At 39.3% G+C, this 21,112-nt stretch overlaps 1 protein-coding gene across 1 annotated transcript in view; it reads right to left on the bottom strand.

Annotated features, from left to right (window-relative positions):
• The window catches only part of AFF3 (ALF transcription elongation factor 3), a 314,118-nt gene that overhangs the window by 10,374 nt on the left and 282,632 nt on the right, over positions 1 to 21,112 (bottom strand). The window contains exons 13-16 of the mRNA XM_088051265.1: positions 18,239 to 18,440; positions 15,618 to 15,745; positions 3,006 to 3,069; positions 179 to 315 (exon numbers count right to left, since the gene is read on the bottom strand). Of these exons, the coding sequence (XP_087907391.1) occupies positions 179 to 315; positions 3,006 to 3,069; positions 15,618 to 15,745; positions 18,239 to 18,440 (531 nt within the window). The remainder of the gene's footprint in view (positions 1 to 178; positions 316 to 3,005; positions 3,070 to 15,617; positions 15,746 to 18,238; positions 18,441 to 21,112) is intronic.

The following is a 21,112-nucleotide window of genomic DNA, read 5'->3' as shown; positions in this document are numbered from 1 at the left end:
TCACAGAAATTAATTTCACACAGAAATCACAGATAATACATATACATTACACATGACTAACCAGGCCCGTGTAAGGAGTTCACTTCTACCCTTTTACTGCACGTATGAAAACAGGTGATAATGAAGATTAGCATGTTTGCACAGAATAACCCCTAGGGTCATCTTCTCCCTTTCCTACCTGATGAGTTCAACTGTTTCTGAATACATGGTATAAGGGGATTTAGATTCCATTGGGCCTTGTTCCATTGCATTTCCACACTCAATAAATGATAGTGCTGCTTCTGCATAATTCAGTGCCTTTCCAAACTTCTCCACCTAGAGAGAAAAAATAAGGACACAGGGATGTAGTGTAATCATCAGGATGTTGTTACATTTGATGGGATTATCTCAACAAATATTGTAAACTTGACACAAGTTGATATATCTTCAGGTTCACAATTTTTCCTGTGAGAAAGCTAATACCCATCAAAACCTGTGCATCAGTGAAAATCATAAAATACAGAAAATAGAGCTAAAAAAGGTTCTGTATCTAAATAGCCAAATATATCTTAATATCTAAAAAAGGTATTATTTGTTCCACATTCTTGTGTCCAAATAAGGGTCAGCTCTGCCTAGGACATTTCCAACCATGTTTGTCAAAGCTCTTCCAGTGGTGGAAATTCCACAAATTGATGCTGCCTTTTGCTCCTTCTTTCATCTTTCATTAAAAAGGGTTTCACACATCTTTATAGGTGTAGTTTTTTATCATTCAGCAAAGAATGGTAATGAATATTGAGAACTAAGAGAAGATAATTAAATACTTCCATTGCTAACTCTTATACAAAGGCTCATCTCTGTTCGCCCATCTTCTTTATCTCTACCATTTTCAGCACTGTTCTTCTCTTGTCAGGAATTTGTTTTCTCTACCCTCCTCCTCTTTCAGGGACTGCTCTGCTCCCTCAGCATTTTCTGTCATCCTCCTTCCTTGCCCCGTTTCTTCTATTTTTGGTACTTCTTTGACTTTGTGTGTGTATTTGTGCACTTAAATGCATATACATGCATGGTCTCAGTAACAGTGTATATGCAAATATGCACATAATGTTCATATATGTACACTTACATGCCATTTTTCTGCCCTCAGAATTTCATTTTTGATGTGAAGAGAGAGATGAATCATACTAATACCTCTCTGTCCCGACTTCTCTCTCCTTCAGTCAGAACTCCCGTGGTACATAAAGCCCATTAATGGACTGGATGCATTTGGTTGAAATCTGATGCACACAGTGAAAGGTTAATGGACCTTATTCTTTTCCAAGGGATAAAGATTTTAAATAGTAACTTTGGAATGGCACACTAGCTTCAATCTATTTTAGGTTCTTATATGACTCCCACTGCGATCATACCAGAGAACTTCACAAACTTTTTATTATATTTCTCCCCCTGATGCTCCAGTGCGGGTGGAAGTGCTATTATCCCAATTTCACAGATGGGGGACTGAGGAGCAAAGAGACCTAGAGCAATTTTCAAGCTGCTCACTCTGAGTGCCTGTGTCAGGTAGTGCAGTGCCAAAGTAGGAGGTGTCAAGCCCAGCAAGGTGATTCAAAGTGCCTGGAGGCACTTTGGCAATATGGCATTTTCCCCAGGATGCCTACACAGCCAGGGAGGGAGAGGAAGCACCTGCAAAGGGCTGTTCACAAGGTGTAAGTAAGGTCCTGGTCCACTGTGTAGGAAAGCTGAATGTGGACAATATTTCAACCACCTGATACTGATAGAAAGCTATTTAAATTGTGCCTAGGTGACTTTCATGCAGCAAACTTGTGGCACAACAGAGAATAATGCTTGCAACTCGTCTTTCTGGGAGTCTACCATAAAAACATTTCTCTCCAGGCTAAGAATTTCCTTTGCATATTAAGTGATCCTTTCCATTTTGTTTAAAGCAACACACTAAAATGCACCATTTGTACTTCTCCACAGTATTCTCTGATTTTAAGACTCACTTTAGAGTAATATGGAACTGAATAAAACATAGAAATTTGTGCTAATAAACTCAGGTAGAGTGTAAAAGTCAGTGTTAGTGTTCTAAATGAAGGACCTGCTTCTGCTTCCTTGGCCTTTCTGCACACCTCTCTGCACTCTGCACAGCTGAGAAGTGGTGAAGAAAAAGAGGCTCTGAGCCACCTTTCTTCTTTCATGATGGTATGACAGCAAAGGTGTGTCTGACAGAGCAAGGCAGGAATGCAGCTACCCCCATCTGCAAAGCAGCCACACTAATGCAGGGTCCCACTCCATATGCTGCCATCCCAAAGACCTCATGTTGTGCTGGCTTATCTGTGGCGCTGGACAAGCACAGCCTTGGAGAGAACTGAGGGACAGCTAAGCAGAGCTCTGCTGCAGCACTGCATACTTAGTTGCACCCATTTGTTTGGAAAGACAAGCATCTCTTCAGTGCTCCATACAACCTCAGATTCCTCTTTTTCTAACTGCCTACATTTTTAGACAGGTCAAAGCCAGGGTCATGAATCTGTTTGTTGCAACAGTACTTTGTGTGCTAGGTGTTCCTCTAGGGTTACAAATATTCCTTGTGTGCTTATGATTATGTAGGAAAATATCTGCCATGAAACCAGGATTCTTCTGGCACTGAAAAGCCAAAGCTCTTTAAAAACGTACAAATACCTCAGCTACCAGACCAAATTTGGATATGCAATTATAGGACCTAGCCAGCTAGTTAAACTGAGAAGATAGGTATGTGGATTCTTTACACAGCCTCCATTACTATAGTTACTAATTAAAGCAAAGGGATAAATGGAAAGTTTTATTTATCCAGGCCTTTATCTCAGTAAGTCATTATTTGTTAAGTCATAGTTTATTGGGCTATGAACATTTGATTATATAAACATTTCTTAATTTAACAAGCCTAGCCATCCTTATAATAGATTTTATAATTACCCCAGCAATACTGCACTGATGAAGAAACTGCATTACGAAAGTTATTTGGAGCAATGTAACTGGAAAGAAAATGTTCTCACCATTGCATCTGCTTTATGCTTCTTCCGTTTAGCTTCCTGCATAAAGTAATCTGCATTGCGTGGTCTACCAGGGGAAAATAAGAAGACATTTTATTATTTTCTGATGTGCAGAATATTTTAAGGTTATTTTTCCCTTATTTTAAACCTGATTTGCAAACATTTTTTATGAAGAAAATACACTTATCGTGTAACCATGCATCTTCTATTTTCAAATTGCTGCCTGTGGAGACAATAGCATTTATGGCTGTTCTCATTCTTTAGAAGTCAGTGATTCAAGTAAAGAAAGGCTAATAAAATTCATTTTTATGGATTATATGAACTTCTTCCCAAATTAGTGCAGTTCTGATCTGCAAAATGGATACACACGTTAAGCAGAACAAGATAGTCTGTCTTCTCCTCTCCCTGATGCCTGCTTACCTCTTTTTCTATTCCTCTATGTACACTGTTATTTGCCTTGGCTTCTCCCTCCTCTCAAAACAAGTGTGTGTTTAATCTCTCCACTTTGAAAACACACATTGAACCTGCTTGCCTCCACAGCTGCATCTCGCTCTTGTCCCTCTTATCTTGTAAGCATGCTGTGTGCTGTTTACTTTTGCTTCCTGGAATTCATCTCTAAGTCAGTGCTAGGCCACCTGCTGCAACTCCACTGGCATTCTTCGTGCCAATTTCTCCGCTGATTTCTTCTCAAACAGATCTGGGAGATTCCATCCCTTCCTTAACCTACCTGACCTACTGACTGCAGGGCACAAATTCAACCACTGTTGCTGTCCTGAAATGTGTTTGTAACCAGATTTATCAAACTGGAAACAAACTGATGTCTCCTTGTCACTGTGTCAGTGAGCTCCTCATTGCTGAAGCTAAAATCTTCATCTCCTCCCACAAGCTCTCCCTATGGCACCTTTTTAAGACACTGTGGAGAACAACCATTTGCCATGTCATTTCAGATCATAACCTTGCATCTTCAGTCATTGCCTCTCAAAAAAGTCTTCACATTTCCATACTCTGAAGGTTCTTGGGAGGTGACCTTCCTTCTCTACTCAGCTAAAATATGTCCTGGTTCTTCTCAGCTTATACTGTGGTTACTACATCCTCATCTCTCTCAGAGAGGGAAGTTTTGACTTGCAAAATAGTTTTCTTAGTATTAGTTAAGTGTCATTCCTTTGTCATCATCTCAAGAAAATGAGATATTCCTGAGTATTTGTAGTATGAATTCTGATGTTTTTACTACTCATGCTTTTAAGAGCTTGGTGTTGTAAATTATGTTATTATTGCCACTCAGCAATCTGTAGTATATTAACTCCAACAGGCAGCTCAGTTCCACTCACTCACTCACTCACTCACTCACTCACTCACTCATTTCCCTCCCATGGGATGGGAGAGACAATTAGGAGAGTAAAAGAGCAGAAGAGTGAAAGAAAACTTGCACATTTAGGTGAAGACAAACAGATAAAGCAAAGCAGAACAAGGAATTAATCTATTGCTTCCCATGGGCAGGCAGGTGTTTAGCCATCTCATGGAAACCAATGTCATTACCAGTGACTTTGGGCAGACAAATGTCATAACCCCAAATATTCACCCGTTCCTCCTTCTTCTCTGAGCTTTATATGCTGAGCATGACACCACATGGTGTGGTCAGCAGGTATCACAGCTGTGTTCCCTCCCAATTCCTTGTGCAATCCCAGCCTTCCTGCTGGAGGTGTGGGGTGAGAGGCAGAAAAGGCCTTGAGACTATCCCAGACCAAAAAAAAGCATATTCCTAATCCTTTTTTTTTCTTGAAATTGAGATTTCTGAGCACACTTGTTTAACAAAATGTTTTGTGTCAGTCAGAGACGATGCAGATCTAAAAAGTGAAGTGGGATGGATGAGTAAAACATTCATGCTCATAGCATTAAAAGCATGCTCAGAAGTAAGTAGGAACAAGGGGGAACCTCTTGACAGAAGAGGGCAGCCTTATAACTTCCTTAAGAACGTAAGGCTATTTGAACAGTGTATTTACTTAGTTTGTTTCTTTCTACTTATGTGCCATTTTAAGGACATTTAATTGCATCACAGGAAGTTAGTCAACCTCATTTTGAAGAGAAGAAAGGCTAAATATAACTAGATAGAAATGAAATTCAAAGTCTGGCTAATTTAGAATGATTTTTGTCAAAAAAAACCTTGTTGATATGGAAAGCAGTTCCTTTGTCCCAATTTTCTTTAAAATATTATTCTCCCACAGAGTGGAATTTCACCCCAGATTACTCTACCTGTTAGGTCAGAAAGGGGTCTAGACAGCTTTGTGTCCCAGTATCTCATAACCTACTGCCAATGCAAATACTTCCTATTCCCCAGAAGACATTCTTAATAAGAAGAACCATCTGAAACTGGTCTTGTTCAATTATAAAATATTACGCATTGAAACAGTGTTAGCTTGATTAAGAAAAACAGCTATGTTGTCAGAAACACTGAAAGAATTCTTAAAAAAATATTAAGTTCTGTCTCTCTTTGTCTTGCACAATGACCTAGGGAAGATGGTTTACTATGAAGACCCAAAAATCAAAGCCAAGTAGAACAAATCAACAAACTAAGTCTCATCTTTCTGAAATGATGAAAGTGATGAACTTTTACATAAGCCTGTCAAACTCAGGATGTTAAAATACATCCTCTCCAGCACTGCCACCTATATATCACCCAGCACTGTATGTCTAATTTTCTTGTCTGAGCATGGTAAGAGGCTGTAAAAACAAAGCGAGATAGCACAATGTAATTATGATTGACTAATTTATACATTAATTGTAAAATGGTTTTCAACTTGCAGCAGGATTTATTCTTCTGAGTTATGATTAGCAATGAAGGTATTAGCAGAAGACATGAACATTCCTGAACAAAGAAAACTTGCACTGAGGGCCCTGCTATGGGATGGTTAGGCATAACACAGAAACTGAAGTCACTGGTTTTTACTAAGCTGCTTGCAAAATCTAATATAAAAAAAGAAGCTATTAAAATGCCATTTTAAAGCGAAGCATAAATATATTCTCCATGTGAAAGTTTAGATACTTCCATAGTAAAAATACAAGATTGATTTAAAAATCAGGGCATGCCTAACAGAAATTAAGATGCATTGGGAAGAAAACGGATAGGGTATCATTTTTATTAGCTTCTTAAACAGAACTTGTTCAGTAGTGTTAATAAACGTGCTAAGTCAAATTCTGATGTCTTTATGCCACCTATGAAATACTATTCTTCAATTTATTGCTACATGTTAATGACCTTTCTATTCAGATAACTAATGTGCATGTTAGGAAAATGGGAAGCTGAAATGTTCAATAGATTCAATGTATGTTTTTGTATCATTTTAGTAGCAAAAAGGGGTACTTACATTTAATTATTTACTGTTTTTTTTATGGGAGTTAAAGATTTGAAGTTCAGTTTTGTTTAGGTTCCCACTGCACATGAACATAATCTGTCTTTTTAAATTCAGTATACTAGTTTAATTTATTATATCATGAAGTAAAAAAATAAGAAAAAACACCCTCTTTTATGGGCTCCTTGAAGATAAGAGGTTGCCTGAGCTCATGGACATATGCAGACACATGAGAAAACTGATGTATAAATTAATTTTTCTGGATAGCTCTTTCGCATACTGTACATTTTTGTTTTCAAAGTTAGTTAGTCATATTCTGATTTTACAGACTCTGAAGTTACAGTGACCAAGAACCCATCTCTGCTACAAATGTGAAGGTCCATGCAAACCTTCTCTGCAGCTTGACCTATTACATTGTTGATAATCTTAGACTGGAGACTTTACAGCTAATCTCACTGAATGCTAATTTCAGATACTCTATGTTATTGATGAGAGGCATCTTGAGGACAAGCAAATGTGTTTTCCCACTGATGAGATTCTGAAAGATCTGTGGCTAAAACCCTTTTCAGGTCTTTGGTCTCAGCTTTGCAATCCCTCTGCAGATCACAACCTTGCTATAGCCTGAGAAATGAGAGAACAGAAAAAAATTCCAATTCTCCTGCAGATCACATCCTTGCCACAGCCAGAGAACCTAGAGAATAAAAAATTTCTTGTGCTAGGCTACTGGTTGAACTGGAGTGCCTTTTGAGTAGCAGAAGCAGCACTGGAGACTCTTTATGTTTACTGGTCATGAATGTAAACTGAAGTTCCAAGGTAACTTTTTCACCGACTTCTGGTTTTCAGACAATTGGGTCAGATTCTCCTCTTAAATTAGTTACAACTCTATGAATCTATTGGCATCAGCACTTTCACTCCAGATTTACAAGCAGAATTCAGACCTCCTATAAAAAAAAAAATAAAAAGAAGTCTGACTTAAAATTAACAGGTAGAAACAAATGTTTTATCTCTATCAAACTGCACAAGAAAGTCTTTGTTTCTGAATATCTGATTGTTGGTACTTTTAGAAATATAGTCCTCTTCAACAAAGCCAAAAAGAAGTTCTAATACACTGCTCTAAGGCATCTCATATATCTCTGTGAATGGCAAGAGAAGGAGTGTAAAGCATTAGAGCCAACTAAGTCAGGCTGCTGGTGAATTCTCCCTGGGATCAAGTGTCATTATGTGAAACTGGCTGCTCTCGAGGAGAATTTACCCTACTCTGTTGATTGGGGAAAGCAATCAAGTACCGCTGGAACGATTTCAACGCATTCTCAGTCAACACTAGGCAGTCACCTAGGCACTGCAACAGAATCCAGCCTTTTACAGAACAACCCCCCCACGGCTAGATCTGATAGTACAAACAAGGCCAGGCTTCCTTTTCAGCAGTGGCATTCAAACCATTTATGACTTTGACAAGGGCAGCCTCAGTAGCATGGCTGTGGCTGAATCCAGGATGAAATTTATCAAACAATCCACTACTGTCCAGAATTTCTCTCACTTGCCTTGGCACCGCTTTCCCTGGGAGCTTGTCGAAAACCAGCGGGAAGGACAGCATTTCCATTGCTTGTTATGTTGTGCGGGATCCCAGCGTGAGGTGGGATGGCCGCGGGCATTGTAATTACTCCTCTGCCAGAAGCAGCCTTTCAGAATTTCCAGGCTGTTGAGCTCCTAAGAGCGGTGTTACCACTACCCAGGTGAATGCCTGCGTGTGTACATTTCTGTCATCCTATTTAGCTCCATGCCATTACAGTGCACCTCTGCCACCTTTGTCTTCTGCTGCCTCCTCTGAATTTAATTTACTCCAGTTTAGCAGGTAATTGCAAAAATGTAAACTCATGCAAAAAAAAAAGGGGAAGAGAATCAAACAAAGTGAATCAATAAAAGCCTTACTTTGTAAAGTAATTTATCAGCATCTACTGCAAAATAATCTTCTTGGAACTCAGAGCAACCACTGGTATTTACAGAGTATGGTGTAGCTTAGACTCCAATATACAATTTTAATTATACTGCATTCAAAACCACATTTTTCACCTAATTTTTATATTTCATATGAACTAAATACTAAACTATAGCATTTTCTGCTTCATTTACATAATCTACCACTTGTACATTATTTCTTACTGTTGTATGGTGCTTTATGAGGATACATTAAAAAAACCTAATAAAAGTTCAATTAAACATCATAATGTAGCCAAGCGCATATTTTAAAACCCTTCAGAGATAATACTGCTGAAGTGTAAAAAAACAAGCTAGTGCTTCCTCAGTGTACAACAATTGCATGTAGTAAAAGCAGCTTAAATCATAATTCTAAATATAGGACCAGTTTCACAACTTTAGTAATCTAAACCCTAAAAAAAAATGAATGTATTGGAAAGGAGTAGAACAGTAAAATGAGCAACTTTAAAATATGATCAGAGCTAAGCGAAGATCTGAAGAAATTGGCTAGCCAGGGTGAACCTGTGGCCAGTTTTGAAGCTGTGCCAATATGCCCTGAACTTTCTGTTGAGGAGGAGAAGAAAATCCTGTAAGAGCAGGAAAACCACATAGCATGAAAGGCAGGTGTACACAGCCTATTTGCTGTCTCATAACAGGATGTGTCAGGAGCTCGTTTCACATGATGCGTTATAGATAAAAGCGTTCATCTTTGGGGTGAATGATAGAGCTGAGCGGGCTTTACTATACAAAACAGTGCTCTCCCCTGATGGATCATAGCCTCCTGCCCGTTCCACCACTTAAAATATATGCTTTTTTATGGGACATGGCACTGCTGTGTCTGAGGCATGGCACAAATAGTGGCACACAGGCTGGGGGAGAGCCCATAGACACTGCCAAAGTGGGTACCCAGTTCTATGGAAGTCTCATGCTCACTCGGTCAGACTCAGCAGGCCTGGAAGTATAGCAGAGGAGCATGCAAGTGGAAAAGGCCAGGAGATAAATATTGAGCCATTTAAATGATAATACTGTAGGCATTTCAGAAAGACAGAAACAAAGGATCTGATTGGAGTTGGGCCAAATGTGAGAAAAATTTACCCAATCACACAACTACACAGCTACTATCTCGTTGGGTTTAGTATAACAAGGTCAATATCTTAGATAGGATGAATAGGTGAATAGTACAGATACCTAGAGAGGGAGTTACTGTTGCAAAAAATAGCAGACAAAATTAAGGCCTGGCATCTAATGTACATGAAATGCAAAGGTATAAAAATAAGTGGGGACTCCTATTTTGGCAAAAATGCAAACTCCCCCTGACTAACCATGTCAGTGTAGTGAAATACAGAAGAACATGAGAAAGAGACAAAACTACTACAAATTCCTGTGTATGACCCAGATTCATGACTTAAAGATACCCATGTGAAATCAATATCTAGACTAAAACATACAAGGACAAAGTATAAAAGTGAAGAGAGAGGAATGAAACAAGCATTCACAATAGGGACTTGAGTTCCTGTTTTAAAAGGAGAGGCAGAAAACAGTGTGTGCTTGTAGATAAACTACAATTTTGTCTCTTTCAATGTATGTTAAATAGATGTTCTGAATGAAGCTAATTTCAGTTAGAGTGACAGCCTTTATAATCAGTGGGGCCACAGCAGTCCGGATCTGTTTTGTTTAAAAAAGCCACAGAATGACACCTTGAATTCTCAAGAAAGCAAAGGCAGGGAGACCTTTCTGGGAGAGGGTCTACCTGGCAGCCAGCTCTGATGAGGGAGAAGTCAAGGTGTGGGTGGAACTGTTGGGTGAGAGTACGTGTGAAGCCTGAGTCAGTGAACTGGGTGTCTATACTGAAGGAAGCAGGTGATCCTGAAACAAAGACCCTATCCAGGGATCCTGTCCAATGGAGCCTGTCTCAGACATTTCAGTAATCACAGGAACTGAAAGAAGTAATAATTTGCTCTACTATACATACTATATAACTATACTATACTATATAACTAAAGACCAGGAAGACATCTGATAAGTATTTTGGGAACTGATGTTCCTCATGTGTGTTAAATTATCATAGCCCCTCTCCACCTCCATGACTTTTTGTTGGTTCTCAATATGAACAGGGTATTCCCTGACTAAAAATAAGTTTAAATGGTCTACCTGTGATTCTCTAAAGAGATTATGATTATTTGCCAGTGTAGTTCATCATCACTGAAAGATCAAAATATCCTTTATATGTTGAAGGAATGATTAGGAAAGCTCTAATGCACCCTTGAGGAATCACAGCCTTTGCACCCTAGAGCAATTGCAGTGAACCTTCTCATCTAAAATGGAAACTTCTGGGTAATTATATTGTTAAAAATGGACTTTAAGCACATTCTTCAAATGTATGTGAAGTTATTTTCCACTGCCACAGGGACAGCAAAGCTGTCTTGGGAATTAAGCCTCAGATAGAGTCATTGGACTATCTTTTCCACACCCTATCTGTGAATCTTTGCATTGAGGGGGACAAAAACCCACACCATTCTGTGATCCAGCACAAGCAGACAAATGCCCAGTTGCACTGCGATGGACTTGTAGATATTAGCAGAGAAACAAAACCTAAGGAAAACAAGTTCTGTCAAGAGCCAGAGACATAGGACAGCAAAAACAATGTGAAGTTAGATGAGACTTCCTCATATTCAATGTGAGTCCTAGACTACTCAAAGAGCTGCAGGGTTTGGACTATCCTCATTATTCAATGCAGACATCTGCTCATGGATCACCCTGCAGAGGTGAGGAAAGATTGGGAGAGACTGGTGGAAGAGACTGTTCTCTCCCATCTGTGTAATTCAGTTCTGCTTCTGGAACCTCGTCATGGGGTGACTTTGTAATAGTTGTATCCCAAATCACCTTGTTTATTTTACATATTAAGTTCTGCACCTTTAAGACTGGCTCTGAGAGCAAAGCAGGGGAAGAAGCTGCCATTTGTGTAGAGAAAGAGTCCCCACTACCCCGCATCCTGCTGCTGGACTGTGTTGTCTGTGGCATGGACAGACAGTGGGACAGAGCTCTCCTTGACTGTTAGTTTTTTAGCTAGATGAGCAGGGAAGTTCCCTGGACTGTTTTTTTCCTTGGATCTGTTCCAAGTCTGCTCTGGACTGAAAACCCAGAAAAATACCAGGAGCTCATGCTTGTGGTCCATCAAGGCCTGGGCCTTGGCACTGTCCAGTGCTGGAGGGACTGATAAGAAACTGAGCGAGCCGTGCTACACCCCACAACAAGGCCTTTTCTGGATGTTCCATCTCTTTGAACAGCAAGAGGTTTCATTGTTTAGTATTATTCAATTTCTATTAAATAAACAGGTTTTTTTCACTTTTCTCTAAGAAAATCTTTTCCTGAACCAGCTGGGGGAGGGGCCTCTTGAATTTGCTTTCTAGAGGGACCCCATTTGGAGGTTTTCTCCCAAATTTGCCCTAAACCAGGACAATACATTAATTGGAGCCCAACATGGGGCTTGAGAAAGTGGAAAAACATCTGTACTGATTGCATTTTGGTTGTGCTTACTCTGTATTGGGATAAAGCAGTCAGTAGCCATGTTGTTTGAATGCATAATGTCTCCAAGGGTGGAGGCCTTCATGTGGTTTTGGTCCCTAGGCTTTTTTGATGTTTTAATACCCTTCTGGTCCCTAGGTTTATTTTCTTCTCCAGAGATAGCTCCAGTATTGTCCCTAACATGTAGCTTTTACAGTAGAGTGGCACAGATTAAAATAGCTATTGTGATGGGCTTGGTGATATTGATTTATAGGAAGGTTATAAAGGTACTGGAGTTGGTGCAAGGTATATTTGGTTTATGGTTTCTTCATTCTACCCTGCATCCCAGTCCCAGTAGCACGTTTTGGGAGTTTATTGGTAATTGCACCCAGTTTGTCAGAGGAAGAGCAGGGGATGAGGCTTTTCAGCCTTTCTTTTCCTTCTTCTCCTTTGAATCTGTTATGTCACTTTTTGAGAATGTTCAGTTTCCCCTGAGTGTTAGGGATATCGCTTTCCTGGTGTTTCATCTGGTAAGCTTCCTCTACATGATCTACAGCTTCTCTAGAATGAGGGCTGAGATGTCCAGAGGAGATGAGATCCCTGATCCAGGAGTAGACCCAGGTGTGGAAAATCCTGAGTGGTGTGGAGAATGGGAGGATATGGACCAAACCCTGAAGGAATTTTCTGATCCTGTAGCCTGGGACTTTCCACGGGAACAAATTCACAACCCAGCTGAGGTGGGGAAATACCTGAAAGAGAAGTGCCATGATGATTCTAAGGAGAAAAAGATCATTGCAATAAGCTGGGCCCTGGTATATGCTTATTGCATGCTGCTACATACTTGTAGGACAGGAGATAGAGGCAGCGAGACAGGGAGATACATCAGCAGCCACCCCAGTCACTCAGGCTGCAGCCCAAGCCAGCAGCTAAACCAGTTTTGGGGATATATCAAGATTCATCAGCAAACAATGGCAAACCAGGGGAAGTAGAATTTTGCCTGTCTTTTGAAGACTGTTAGCTATATTTACTGTTATACTGCAGTGTATGTGTATACAGCACTCTGCCAAGCAAGATATACTTTTTACTGACCTACTTGTATTCCAATTTATTGCTAGTGACAGCTGTTGTCAATGATCTAGAGAAAATAAATTGAGAATACAGTAAAGAGACACTGACTGGTCAAAAAAATTAGTTGTTGTTTTAAATCAAATATAAGGGATTTACTCTCTTTGGAACTTTAGAGTATGATTAAAATTAAGACTTTAAAGCCATGGCTGGATTACAGTAATTCAGAACTTCATGGATTATGAGATGAAATACTTCACAGGCATCATTTAGGACAAATGCTGCCATTAGGATTACTACATAATTTAGACCTACCGTATTGCATTTCTTCAAATCCTCTGCTGTGGTGCTATACAAATTTGAAAGGGACTGGCTGCCATGTTTAATTTGATCCTTCTAACATGTGAGTCAAATTTGTTGACATTTAACATTTGCAGCCAGTCTAATCTGCTACATTTCAGTGACTTCTCTGCACAGGAATTTCAGGATGAAGATCCAGTGTAGCTGATACGCTGGTGGTGTATCCCAGCTACAAGTCGTGGATGACAGCTGTAGTACTTGACAATCTCCCTCTAGTTAGCACAACAGGCATTTAACTGTTTCTGGTTTTTAAGGCCAAATTAGGACATATTTGATTCTGTGTTTTTATCTTTTTTGCCTTTTTAGATTTTTTTTTAGTGGTCTACAAGTTGCTTGGGGATATTCTACATGGAAGGCACTACACGTGAACAATTTAATTGTATCTCTCTCTGAAAAGATGAAACAGTTTTATTGGAGATGCCTTCCAGAGGAATCACTTGTAACACTAATGGAGAAAGCTAGTGATAAAAGCCTCTAAGATGATAGAGATGGTGACCAAGGCAGATCTCCTATGACTATATCCTAGGGGAAAAATAAAGCAAACCATTCACCCTATTTTTTTGTCAGCATCTTGAGGGAAAATCAGATGAAGACACAACAGTTTTCTTGTAATTGTTTCTATGTTTTTTTCTAATCCAGAGGTGAGCACATCCTACAATTTTGACTTTTATCAGATACTGGCACCTTTCTGCTTTGTATGTACATGTTTAGACTGCAGAAAAAAATGAACAGTTGCAAGTAAATTATAGATGATAGAATATTTTAAGATACATGAAGAGTTAGGTAGCACTTATAAACAGTTTCATGTTTCCTCAATGGAGATTGTTGAATACAGGAGAGTTAAAAACATGGAGGGAGGTGGAGAAAGGTGAGTAAGGATATATACACAGGGAAGTTTTCTCCAAAAGAGGCAAAAAACTGATTACATTTATTCAGCTTACATCTGCTTATGACTGCCATGAATATACAAAAATTAATCTCACCAGTCCTCTTTTCTTGACATACAAACCAGTTACATCCTTTTGAAGTCCATAGGAATTATTTATACCTTACAGCAGGAAAAATGGTTTCTTTTCATGAGAGTCTCCTGTCTCTCTAGTTGACCTTGAGACCAGATATTGTGAACAAGCATAACAACAACAACAGTAATAATAATAATAATAAAAAATATTAAAAATCCCAATTCTGGTAGAAAGCAGTTTCTAAGGAAACCAGGTTGTTTGTTATCCCAGGGTTTCCTTTGGTATAAAGGAGTTTGAGATGTCATGGGTGAAAGCCTGGAAATATGAAAAATATGTCAAGGTCACACAGCTCAGAGCTTCAGGCAGTTTGAGGCATACCTTGAACAGAACCTCTTCTACACTATCCAGAAACAAATATCAGTATTTGCAGGCCATAACATTACCCATCAAAAAATCTGGATTTTCTAGGTACTAGGAGTTCAACCTTCAGTTCCACCACTATATTCACTAAATAATACAATGTCCTACATGACCTTGAGGACAAACTAGATTTTTTAATTTACCAAAAATAAAGACAGTTACAAGCTTAAATTATTTTAAGAGAAGGAGAGTGAAGGATGTGTGAAGAATGAAGTGGAAGTGGAGAGGGTCAAGTATCTCTCCAGATACTTGTGCTAACCACTGCTGCTTCCTGCTCCCCCTGCCTTTGTGATACCTTTAGCTGATCAGAACTAGCCACGACAGCAGCAGCTGTCGGCTCAGGGATGCAGGGATGACTCCAACCTCAGGCTTACCCTGCTCACCTTGCTTGGGTGTTGTGGGACTGGACCCCTGCCAGCTGTATTTTGCATCCTGGCTCTTGGCTCTCTGTCCTTTAGGGAACAGCCAGTCCTCACTTCTCCCTGATGATCAGGGACTTTTGACAAGGGCATGCAGTGACACGACAAGTGGGAGTGACTCAAAACTGAAAGGCAGTGGGTTTAGACTAGCTGTTAGGAAGCAATTTTTTACTGTGAGGGGAAGTATGGGAACAGATTGCCCAGAGAAGTTGTGGTGTGGAGTTACCCATATCTGTAAGTGTTCCATGACAGGTTGAGAGGGGCTTTGAGCAACCTGGTCTAGTCAGTGGCAGCCCTTCCCATGGAGTGGAATTGGCACTCAGTGGTATCTAAGGTACCTTTAAACTCAAACCATTCTATGACTCCATGATTCTATGCATTCTACTATCCTATGGTTAGAAACTTAATACATGATGAAAAATTAAGGTTTTATATAATATTTGTTATTAATTTCTCAATGTACATAAAGTATAATACTCCAGGCAATGTCTCATTTCCTGTTGGACAAACTGTATTTTTCTCTCTTTAAATGTCACTGTTTATTTTAGAGTCATATGTACTCACATATCATCGAAGATAAGCTTTGTTCTTCTGCAGTCCCTGGGTGTGGTGGACAGAGGTGACCAAGGCTCTGTTTGGAACTGTGGCTTATTGCAGAGAAGAACATTTTCTGAATTGATGTGAACTGCTTTCTAGACAACAAACAGTCAATAAGACATTTAGGAATTGGCTAATAACTTAAAAAAACCCAAATAACAAAAACCAGAGTCTTTGCATTGTGTTGCACATTAGAAGTTAATTTTCCTGCTATTTCAGCAGGAAGTGTATGTGTGTCCTGACACTGATGACCACAAATTCACAGATATGGCTTTGTAAAGGGTTTGAGTTTCAATATGATATACAGGAGAAACTGAGCTAAACTACTGGTAACTATCAAAATACTCTGTAACACAGTAAGTGAAATTATTAAAAAATAGATCTTTTGTAATTTAGAAGATTAGCTTATACCTCTTGCCTTCAGCTTCCAACCAAGCACTGTACCTTGCTTAGGAGAGCATGGCTCACGTTTGACTTGATTCACACTACACTGGTGATGTGTCTGTGTTGTATGAATTCGTAATCCAGGTTTCTTTGTGCTCCAGAGCTCCCCTGATCAGCTTGAAAGATGACTTCTCTGTGCTGCAGTGGAAGCACATGTCTTTTGGCAGTGTTTAGTTGCAGCCCTGTTCTACATGTGGCCTCCTGAGCACCTTCATCCCACCAAGTGACCCTGCTGTGGGGGTACTGTGCACTGGGATGGAGCAAAACAGAGGGCCCCAGGTGGTTCTTAGTTGATAACAACTTCCAAAAAATGCTGTTCCATTGGCAGGTGACAGGCAGAAAGACACCAGGGACATGGGGGAAAAAACTCAAATGGATGAATGCCCACTATGGGCAAGCTTTGCTTGCAGTCTCTCACAGATACCTGAAGGACCACTTGGGCCTGCCAGTTGGCTGCCAGATGAGAAGATGGGATAAAACCAAGCTAAGTTTAACATTTATAGTTCATGAGCTCTTCTACACGGCAGATCCAGATCAGTTCATTGGCCTGAAGTTTTCAGATGAATAACCAGATACATAAGAATTTTATTGCAAAGGTTGTTAAATGTTGACCAAATGGTGCATTGCTAGGCTATGCAGAAAATCTCAGTGAAATGCATTTGCTAAGGGTGTGGATCATAAAGCAATCACCTTTTACTTTTGATTTCCAGCACATTTACCTGTGAAGGAATTTAAATTATTTTCAAGATACCCAGTGAAGAATCATAATTATAATTCTGAATGGGTTATAAACTTCTAAATTTATGTTTTGGAAGTTAAAATGTTTAAAACTTTACATTTAATTAATGAAAAATAAATTAGTAACTATTATATGTTAAAGGCCTTTTTACTGGAATATTTTATGTACTTTGTTTTTTTCAATTTACCAAAAGCATCTGTGAGATAGCCTTGGAAAACACAATTTATGGTAACTCATTTTTGAAAATGTGTGCAAAATTAAGATTATATTTATTACTTCCTCCTCCATTAAAAAAAAAAAAAAGTATAAACATATATATATATACTTAACAGACACAGGGGGTCACTTATCCCCACAGAAAAAATTGCTGGAAGAGGCTGCTGCTACAATTCAGGTAGCTTGTTTTTCTAGTTGCTTAGGCATTAATACTTAGGCTTTTGAAGCCTCTTGTACATCAAATAACAAACACAGCAAACAGATACAGAATGAAAAATGTGAATAGCTTTTGTAGCAAGGAGAGGAGCATGGGCAGCAGAGTGCCTTTACAGCTTCTCTAGATGGTACAGCAGTGGGCATCAAGATGATGGTATCCAAATTGCTTCTTCTAGGTATTTTGCACAAAGCGGAACAATGTCATGGGGAGGAGGTGACAGTAGTCTGCCCTTGATCATCTACTCTCAGTGTCCTGTAGGCTGGAGGGTAGGGTATGATTTTGAAAGATGAGATGAGAGAGAGATGGAAATTCCTTCAATCAAAAGAGCTAACAAGGTCTTCACTCCAGCATTGTAATTACAGAACTCGTGCAGAAACAGGAGCAGCATCTACTCCTCTCTCTCTGTGCTCTGAAGGCAGAGGCCACAGAACAATGCCGTAGTACAGCCTTACCTGGAAGTGTGCTCTGGGCAAGACGCTCTGATAAGGATATGAATACAACTCTGATGGAACTGAGTTGTGAGGCTGGTGCTAAGATGTCACTGGTATAAGCAGAATCTGAAGAAGTTTTTTCTGAGACAGGTAGAAAAATTTGTCTGCAGGCACACCCATGGTTAGGCAGTGGCTGAGTGAGTCCATAAGCAGGGGGCTTATGCACCATGAATGTAGGGGGCTTGCATCATGCCCAAGCAATGCTCTGGAGGCCTAAAGCCATTTGTTTGGGTCCATTAGCTTTTACCTCTTGCTTACGTAGCCTTTGCTATTTGCCTGTTTTACAGCCTGCCATATTTCCTTTCTTCTATGCCTTGCTAAACTCCAAACCAGAAAAGCTGAACTTAGAAAATAACATTCATTATTACAACTTTTTTTTTTTTTTTTTTTTTTGCATAACATTCTGCAAAACTATCACAGACTGCAATACGAAGTGGAAAATATACTGCTAAGTTTTATATTGTGAACAGCATACACTTACATTGAAGTCTCCGGGATGTGGCTGCGACTGGATTTCACCCTTATGTTTTTTGCTGGAGGAGATTGAAGGTAATAGACTGCTGCCATTAGGTCTGCTGGAGCAAGTTAAATCATCGCTGGAATATTTGTGTTTTGATGCATCAGAGAGGGGAGAGACGGGTGACCGAAGCATTTTCTCATTTTTATTTATTGGTATTGCCAAGCTGGAAATGGAAATTACAGTAATGGAGTGTCACAAAGCTGGCTTTGAGAAAGGTAAATGTTTTATATATTACCAAAACTTTGAATTTAAAACCTGCTGGCAGGATAAAGTCTATTGGTATCTGGAAACGAGCTTACAGTATTGGGACCAAGAGTTCATTTACAAATTTGTATCATGTTTCTTCTCTTTCCCTTCAAGGCAAATTGTCATTCTGGAGCTAATATAAAGTCTGTATCAGAGTACTTGAAAAAAATATAGAGATAAATGGCTACTTGCTCACCATTTCTTAAGGGATAGCTGGAGATGAAGATTAGGCTCTGAAGTGTAAGTTCAGGTTATGGAGCCCTATTTCACCATTACAGGTGACAATTTATAAGCCATGGCAATAAAACCATATGTGAACTAAAACAGGAAATGTGTTTAAAGATGACTGGCTTGTCTTTGTGCTCAGTGCCCAGCCTTTGGTAGCAGTGTTTATACTAATCTAATACAGATTTTGAAGACAAAGAAAGATAGGCTGATAATGCAGACAAAAGGAAACATATGCAAACAGTAGACAGAGAGAAATGTGAGCTGCTCTATCTTCTAAAGCAGAAAGCTGTTACACAGACAGTATTTTCAGCTTTCATTTATTTGGAAGAAGTTTTGGATGAGAAGTCAGACAGACCATATAAATATGCCCAGAAATAAACTTCAGATGCACTAATTTGAAGAAAATATTTAGCTGAAAATCTTAAAGCAACACACAAAAATCCAAGTTTTTTTAAGGAGATAGTTGGCATTAAAACTAAAACTGTGATTAAGGTCAGAAAGACAATTTTAACACTATACCTTTCCCTGTCACATTCCCCTTTATTCAGCCTATTACTTTTTATGGACAATTCTCACTTCTTTATAGTTACTGTATCAGACAATATACACTTAATGGAATCACAAAAAAGAATACAGTAAAAACTATACTTCATTTCTGCACATAATTTCAGGGAACAGAGCTAATTAAATGTGCTCTTATCATACATTTGTCCATTTATCTGGCAAGTCTTTTTAAAAAGTAGCTGTAAAAGAAGCCATGAATCGTAATTCAGAACTTTTACTGTTTCACATGGCATAGTACCTTTAAAACATCATGTCAACTGTTTTGCTTTAATGACCAATGATATTTACAAAAGCAAGACTCAGAGTGTGAAAGATAGACAACTGTGCCCTTCTTCTCCCCCTAAGAAAAATAAGATCTTTAGCACTATGTTGAATGTGCAGACTGATGCTGTAATTTCTTTTCCTCTTTTCAAACATAAACCCATGCCTCAGCTACCCATGTTGATAGATACATCACTGTCAAAACATGGGCCTAAAACATCCAAGGGAAGCCATGGCTCTTTGGAAGTATATACAACCCTCAAGAGCTTAACCCTGTGTGGTGGTGACACTGGTGGTTGGGTTCTTTTCCCCAGGACTGGGGATTGACAAGAGAGAGAGACTGTTTTCTTGTGTTTGGGCTCAGTTGTTTAGAGATATACACAGAATACAAGGAGCTACATACACTAAGACAGAAAGGTTCAAGATGGCTAATGAAGAATCTCTTCAAGGTCTTTTATATGTCTATTTGTCCAGTAATCAAATGCCAAGTAAGTTATTTCTCTTAGTGATCCAATGACCCAACACCTGTGTGCAGCAGCACTGCAGCATTCTCTATCCAATCACTCATTATTACCCAAAAACCCTTAGAAGAAGGCAATGAAGAAGGAAGAAGAAAGAAGAAGAAAGAAGAAGAAAGAAGAAGGAAGAAGAAGAAAGAAGAAGAAAGGGACAAATCTTCCATCTTGTCTCTTACTTTCTAAAATAGCTTAAACCCTAAACTCTAACTTTCTCACCCAGTGACTTAAGAAAACTCTATCTAAATTACACACTCATATTCCAAATTTCTCTGCTTAACTTTAAAAGCTGTCTCCATGATACTATGCTAAACTCAGTGCTCTCTTGGGTGTCAGAGCCAGGCACCACAGATAAGGGCCTATTTTCTGTGCTACTGATCCCAACAGCCTTGAACTTGTGAGGAGGAGCTGACATTTCTACTTGTGCTGAACACCCCTTACAGGGCCTTTGGACACTGAGTAGGGCCCACCTAAACATAGTGTGAGCAGCCAAAGTGCAGCAGTACATCTTACACTGAGAGGCCATGCAGGACAACTTGCAGCAGAGGACAGTCTCAAGGCAGACTGTGGAGCTGATAAAGGTGCAAGAGATTTGGGGTATCTCTGAGCCTTCTTGTCAAGCAGGACCTTACTGAGTCTGCATCTCAGACTGTAATTCCACAACAGAAAATGCTCATGGCTGAAGGTGGTCTTGTTCATCTCATTGCAGCCCACAACTCTTCTGCCCAAACTGTCTGCGTGGCTTTACTGGGACACGAATACTACTACTCTGGCAAAAAAACCCCAACCCAAATTAAAAGAAGGAAAAAGCAAGAGAAAAAGAAAGAATAAATAGAAAAAGGAAAATGATAAGTAAAAGAGACAGGAGGAGAAAAAGAAAAAAAAAGAAAAGGAAAAAAGGAGGGAAAAGGAAAAGCAAAAGAAGAAAAAGAAGAAAAAGGAAAAGAGAAAGGAAACGGTAAAGAAGGAGGAAAAGGAAAAGAAAAAGGAAAAGGAAAGGGAAAGGAAAAGGAAAAGGAAA

Source organism: Pseudopodoces humilis, chromosome 2 (assembly GCF_049639895.1).
Source record: "Pseudopodoces humilis isolate 2021_Gansu_Grassland_sample_001 chromosome 2, ASM4963989v1, whole genome shotgun sequence".
Taxonomy (NCBI): Eukaryota; Metazoa; Chordata; class Aves; order Passeriformes; family Paridae; genus Pseudopodoces; species Pseudopodoces humilis.
The sequence above is the reverse complement of the archived record's forward strand: the minus strand, read 5'-3'. Positions and strand labels throughout refer to the sequence as shown.